Source organism: Asterias amurensis, chromosome 9 (genome assembly GCF_032118995.1).
Source record: "Asterias amurensis chromosome 9, ASM3211899v1".
NCBI classification, from domain to species: domain Eukaryota; kingdom Metazoa; phylum Echinodermata; class Asteroidea; order Forcipulatida; family Asteriidae; genus Asterias; species Asterias amurensis.
In genome coordinates this window covers 13,742,385-13,749,581 of record NC_092656.1, presented here as the reverse complement: position 1 = coordinate 13,749,581, position 7,197 = coordinate 13,742,385, and the positions used below count along the sequence as shown (strand labels likewise).

General features: G+C 36.1%; 1 protein-coding gene across 1 annotated transcript; it reads left to right on the top strand.

Moving 5' to 3' along the window:
• Positions 1–247: 247 nt before the first annotated feature.
• Positions 248–7,149, top strand: LOC139941855 (ARL14 effector protein-like). The gene is made up of 3 exons (XM_071938485.1): positions 248–445; positions 2,289–2,425; positions 3,583–7,149. Exons 1-3 carry the CDS (start codon positions 248–250, stop codon positions 3,803–3,805), a joined length of 558 nt encoding a protein of 185 aa, XP_071794586.1. The 3' UTR covers positions 3,806–7,149.
• Positions 7,150–7,197: the final 48 nt, after the last annotated feature.

The following is a 7,197-nucleotide window of genomic DNA, read 5'->3' as shown; positions in this document are numbered from 1 at the left end:
CAAACGGTGAAACCCGAAAGATATTGGTGCAGGCTAAAATATGTGATTGTTGGGTATTAAATTATTTCAATAAATTAAGATTTGATTGTAAAAAATGTTAAATAATAAATTAAAAAATTATCCAATTTATACCAAAATAAAATTTAAGCAATAATTAAACAGTATTTTTAATTTGTTTCTGTGTATACAAAGGTACAAAGGATTGAGCCTAAGTTTTTTTACCCAGCATGCACATCGTTCATTCAAGATGTCTGCGCCCATGAAATACTACAAGGGTGAAATGATTCGCAAGCAGGATAAGAAGCCTTTTCAAATGTTAGACAACACAGAAGATATCATAATTGTTCTAGACGATGATGATGAAGAGGACGAAGCTATCTCTAATAACGACCCATCTAAAGAATCAGTAACCCAAGACCAAAAAGACGGTTCAAAACTTCCCGAGGTATTGATAACGTTGCCTTTCCAGCATTGCCATATGCCCTTAACCAGTTGTGCTATTCCCTTGACCAGTTGTGTTATGACAACTTTTTCCACTCATCCTCATCTCATCATTCTCATTTTTACAAAACGGGATATCTCGACTTAATACATAATATTAATAGTGTTATTGATTGAGGTAATTTATTTAGAGGATATTATAATTTAAAGTCTATATATATTATTTCATATCAAATGAAAAAGTGCTTAAGTGGTGTGCCATACGGAAACTTTTCCATTGTGTGGATAACTTTCTGTATCACACCACCACTTTTTTATTTTTACAAAAAGGGATATCTTCGGAAGTATACGGGTAAATTAGATACTATAACTTTACCAAAGAAATATTATGATAACTTTCTGTATGGCGCCACCACTTTTCCACTAATTTTTACAGAAAAGGGATATCTCATTGAGGTAAATTAGACACGTCTGTCCGTTAAAGTTTTTGGAAATGTCAAAGTATTTGGTTTAAGTTTAAGTCTTTGAGTTCAGTTGTTTTTGTATGAACAAGCCCAAGTGAGAAGTGTTATATATAATTGCCAGTAATTTTGGGTAATTTTAAGCTATGTTTTCAAATAATGTTGGGGTTTTTGGAATAAAAAAATGTCACAGTTTTTGAAATAACAAAAATTTCAAAGTTTTTTTCAGGCCCAAACATTGACATCTGGATTTAAACAAAAAACAAATTAAAATCTTAAAGTTTTACTCTCTGTCACTTGTTCCAGTTGAATAAGCTGAAACAATGAAAAACATAAACGGTCATAACTCAAATGGTCATACCTTCTTTTGTAACGATTTACCAATTTAAAACTTAAATCAAATATTGCTGCTAAGGACACATAAAAAAAAAACCACCGACCGTTCAAAACCCCGCCCCCTTTTTTTTTTTCATAAAAAACAACCTTTTCAGCTGATATTTTTTTCAAAATGTACAGGTTTGAAAAGATGTTTAAAGAAGGTTTTATTCATGTTGGCAAAGCAAGAACAATTCTTCAAATATTTACTTGGGCTACACTGTGCTTAGTTGTTTGAAAAAGTTTACAGAAAATGTCATCTAGGAGTTAAATTTGTCTGACAAAACTATTTAAAAAAATCAAAAACACAAACCCTCTGTTTTATAGTGATTGTGATGATTTCTTTATTCTTGATTTCATATTTTGCATGTCAACAAAACTTTATAAAAAATATAAAAACAATTAAAAAAACCTCCCTCCCTCCCCCATCCGCAAAAAAAAAGGACGATCAACAATTTTTTTTTTTATGTGGCCCAAGGTGTTGATAATATGAAAAGATAAACATCAAAGAGTTTATAACTGGTTCCAGTTGAATGAGCTAAAACAATGAACACCTTATGGTCATAACTCCTTATTGCAATGATGTATCGATTAAAAACGATGATCAAATATTGCTGCTTATGTATGTAATATGAAAAGATAAAACTCAAAGATCACTGGTTCCAGTTGCATGAGCTAAATCAATGAAAACCTTAAATGGTCATTACTTCATATTTGTCAATGTCCCCACCCCTTTGACCATCAGTTGATCAAATGATTGGTTTTTCTGTCAGTCATTGGTTCTATCTGGTGATCGGCAGCTCACCATGGCAGCTTCGCTGTTCTAGTTCTTTTAACGTGCGGTGCTGCCTGTATTGTATATGCTTTTTTCTTAGTGTACAATATATTAAATGGAATATGACTTTTGATTAACAATTTGTTCATAAACTTCAAACAAGGTCAATTGCCATTATTATTTTTTGTCTGTGTGACATGTTTTGTGACTTTCACTATAAAAACCTTTATCATCAGGCCGCACAGAAACTTCTGAAGAGTCTGGAATTCAAAAACCCTGGCAGACGGCAATTTGACATGAGTACCTTTGACCCTGAAAACAGTGAACGAGAAATGAGGAAATTGAGAAGGACATTCCAGAGAACAGATATGAAGTGAGTGCCTAATTAAAAAGGGATTTTGCAAATAAATGGTATATACATTTCATGTGGAATTTGTCAAAGGTAGTGCTCGGCATTTATTTGAAAACTTCATACAGAGAATTTGTCTACGTTACTATAGTTTTCTATGCTACTAAAACAAAGAGTTAAGGTCAAGTCACACTGCAGCGATAACAAAAGCGATAACGATCACAACGCAAAGAGAGCGCATTCTATTGGTTGAAATGCTCCCCGCAGAATACGCCTTCGCTCATTCAACCAATTGAGGGCGTCCATTGTTAACATTCTTGTTATCAAGGCCAGTGTGACTGGGCCTGAGATCATCTGATTGGAAAATTGTATTTCAGTTAAGCCAAAAGACCCAAGCTTTGAATGTTTGCATACGTGTTTTATAGAGCTCTGTATGTTAAGTTAAGTTTTAGTTCAAATGCACGTAAACCTCATGGCCGTATTTCAGAGAGCTGCCTCAGCAAAACATATTGCTTGACACATTTCTGCTAAGCATAATTGAGCATGATACCAGTCACAAATTGTACAGGTGACACACATGTACATGTTGCAGTTTATTGGGGCCCAGGTCAGTTACTGTCTCTGCCTGGTCAGAGACCAGAGTGTATTGACAATGGGAGACTTTTAGACGGTCCTATTGCGCATGCACAGACCTACGTGCCCAATACTGAGCGTTCGCTTGCAAGCTCAGTCTGTTAAAGCCATTGTACACTTTCGGAACAGAAAAAAAAAAGTTCACAGATTTACAAATAACTTACTGGGTTTACAGAAGATAATGGTGAAAGACTTCTCTTGAAATATTATTCCATGAAATGCTTTACTTTTTGAGAAAACATTAAAACAATTATCAATTCTCGATATCTAGAATTACGGATTTACTTTAAACACATGTCATGACACAGCGAAACAAGGGGGGGTTTTCCCGTTATTTTCTCCCGACTCCGATGACCGATTGAGCCTAAATTTTCACAGGTTTGTTATTTTATGTATAAGTTGTCATACACAAAGTGTGGGGCTTTGAACAATACTGTTTACCGAAAGTGTCCATGGCTTTAAGTCTCCTATATTGCGTATCAGTAAAGAGCTTGTATTTAGGAGTTTCACACTAATTTACTTTTTTATTTTTCTTGTTCATATTCCAGGCAAAAAGCAAGACAACAGGTGATGTACGATGAAAAAGGTAGACTTCTTGACACACACAAAAACTTGTGTGATTGCCTGAATGACAAGTGTCCCGGGTGCCATTACCCATGCCCTCAGTGCACCTCAACTAAATGTGGAGTGCAGTGTCGCTGTAATAGAAAGTGGGTCTATAACCAGATTGAGAACGAGAGTGGCGGGGACCTCGTAAAATTTGAAGTGTAGACTGTTTTGGGCTGTGTTGAAAGAACCCTAAACTGCCAATGAACTTGCTGCTGTACATACTTTTTGTATTTATGCACCTGTATATATGTAATGTATTAGGCTAAATATGTAAATAAGGAACTGCACTTAAAGTCAATAATACACCGATTGCGCTCCGTGCGTCACGTGACCTAAAGTGGGTAATGGATGTTAACAAACACGGCGTACTGCATATAAACGTGTGTTAAAAACTCATGATACTGTTGCAGTTTTTGGCTCTAAAATAACTAAATTCTCGAAATCACTGAAGAATATTCCGGAGTTTGTAACATGAGACCTTACCGGTGGCTGAACAATGCCAGTAATGGGTAAACACAGTTCCACTTCAGGAAATTCCACGAGACTGTTCACACGATGTCATGTGTTTGTGCACGAAAGTGTGGTTTTACATTGCCCTTTTTGTAATGATTTTGCTGCCAATATTTTCTATAAAAATCTCATTAAGAACCATTAAAAATTCATTTATTTTCACCCTCAAATTGTTTGATTAGAAGGGGTAGCTGTCAGCTTTGAGTTGGACAACTTCGCGATCTCCCCATCACAGCCCAACCTCATGCCGTGCACAACGCAACGGCGCGTGAGCTCGCTCAAACCTCACTAATTTACGCAGTCTAACCATACTCTCAAAAGAAACCTCTTTTATAGTAGAATACTAGGAACATCAAACAGAAAATGTCATTTAAATCAATGTCACAATATTCAACTTTCTAAAAAGGGCTCCGTTTTTAGTTAAAGTGTTATTTATTGAAAATACAGCCAAATATGGTCCATCAGTACAAGTCTTCCCATGTCTTTACTGTGTAGCTGGGTTTTTCTGTACCCACTATAGGTCACTTGATCACATGTAAACATTGGCAGCGCAATTGGTCTATAATATTTCTTCTTTGTGTTTTCTAAGTGAAAATGAATTTTTCTCAAAAAGTATCAATGTCATTACAGGAAAGATACTGTATTTAACCCTCTTGGAACCAACTCCGTTTCAATCCTATATACAGTATACCATCAAAACTAGCCTGTGTAAGTTACATTTCAAAAGGTGGTATTATTTTTGAGGTAGTAGAGAGGTTTTGCATGCATTGCGGATACAGATACGGATATAATAACTGTAACCGTTTATGTCAGCCGCGTGTTGGATTTTGTTTCGCAATCTACAAGTATGTTTCACTTGAGTGCGCTCGCATTTATCAATGAGTGTTTTTCTGACAAACATGACCGACAGAGACCCTGTGCTTTATACACTGCATGGCGTCGTTGTGCTTGCAAATGACTAACAATTTACTATCTATATCAAGAACGATACCAGTGAAAGCAATTCCGTGGGAAATGTTTTTGATCTGGGACAAAAATACAACTGAAAGTCTGCAAAAACAGAATCCGTTTTTCTACGACGTGTATGAGCTCCCATATCCGTTGGTAAGTTGTGTGCAAAATACAATAGTTGCGGGTACGCGTCCTGTGAACACACACAGTGTCGGCATAACGGTATCTGTATGTGTATCCGTACACTTGCAAAACCTCTCTATTGTCAAAAATCTGGAGCTGTTATCTGTAATTGGACAACACAATCTGGGAAGCAATACTGTCTCAGATTCAAACTTTTGGGATAAAAAGTGTTATATTTTTCCATAACTGCCATAAATCCAGGTGAAAAGTCGCTCAAATTTCATTGTACGATCCAAAGTTGTTCTTCTCACCAAGTTTCTATTGCCAATATTTTTCAGAGTCATTACCAAATGTACACAGACCCTTTCCTAAAAGACAACAACAAAAGAGAAGCATGCACCAAATTTATTCTTTTATATAATGCTTGTTCTTATTTTATTGGCGACCATAAGGCTTTTTAGTTTTATAAAATCACAAAAACACATCATGTATAAACATAACTCATATAAACCTTTGAAGTATTGGAACGATAATGTGTTAAAGTCACCTGGAAATAGAATTGTTTTTCTTTCAAACGTAAGAGTATATGCTTACGAACAATAAAACAATTTTTTTAGTAATTGTTTGTCATGATTTATATGTTTAAAAAATACATAAAGTTGTTTAGGGGGCTGACTCCGCCTACCCCTTTTGTGACGTCATTCAAGGCAGACTTTGCCTGCAATGCGTATAGTAAACACACGTGCAAAGTACATGTACGTCCAAATCGTGAGTTGGTACATTTCAAAAAAGTGTTTTTCTGCATTCAGCAGCAATACACCTGGTCGGCATTGCCGGAAAAAAACAAAAACAAAATTTTTTGAAACGTACAAACTCATGAATTGGTCCGTACATGTACTTTGCAATTGTGTTTACTCTACGCATTACAGGCAAAGTCTGCCTCGATTGACGTCACGAACAGCGCCCTCTCGGGTCGGGGTCTACTCTTAAATTTGTAAATAACATAAGAACTGATTTTTTAAAACCTTAGTTAACTGTTTATTCACATTCAACTCATCAAAACACATATATTAGTGACAAATGCTTTATTTTGAAAAAATACCACTTCCAGGTGACTTTAAATATTATAATAATAGTACATACTTGGAAGTCTCCTTACTCACAGCTGAGAAGCTGAATTGCCAAAGGTGTGGCTACAACATGGTCTAGCCACAGGCATGTGAAGGCACCTTTGTGGCAGCCAGCCACATTGATGACCCATACATATGGGAGCACAGCCAGAGATCTTAAACACCTACCTGAGCGGAATGTTTTCAACGGAAATGGTATTTTAACTTGTTTATAATGCACTTGTTCACCATAAAAAATCAGGCCCCAACCCTAAGGTTTTGAAAAACTAAAAACTCTTCTGCTGTTGACTGCACGTCAAAGGACAATGCCGCTGACGTCATCTCTGGGAGCTTGCTTTGTTATGCCTCCACGCTGCAACAAAGCGGCTTTACAAATTGGAGCTCCCAGAGATGACGTTTTGAGAGTGATTACGTAACAGGGCTTTTCGCAAATCTCTCAGAAAAGCGCTGGATAAGGGCATTCAAAAAGATTATTTTTTTACACAATTGAAATCTATTTATAGTCATATGACTCGATTTCCTTATTCATTGAAAACATTTTAAGTGAAATTCAGCAAAGTTTACGACTTCACTTTTTCGTTCAAGCAGGTCTTTAACTGTTTAATCTAAAATGTTTGTGTTGGAGGAAAATGTAGGACCTGAGAAAAACTCTTGTGGCCCAGGAGAGAACCAATGCACAACTCGAATTATGGCCTTAGCTTGAAATCGAACCAGGGCCACAGTGATGAGAAGCTTTAAAGGAACACGTTGCCTTGGATCGTTCGAGTTGGTCTATAAAAAAGCGTTTTTAACCGTTTGTTATTAAATGCATATGGTTGGAAAGATGTTTTAAAAGTAGAA

Coding starts and splice junctions, on each gene's coding strand:
- LOC139941855 (XM_071938485.1), top strand. CDS start 248: ATGTCTGCGCCCATGAAATACTACAAGGGTGAAATGATTCGCAAGCAG. Junction 446..2,288: donor ACGGTTCAAAACTTCCCGAG/GTATTGATAACG, acceptor CTTTATCATCAG/GCCGCACAGAAACTTCTGAA. Junction 2,426..3,582: donor TTCCAGAGAACAGATATGAA/GTGAGTGCCTAA, acceptor TTCATATTCCAG/GCAAAAAGCAAGACAACAGG.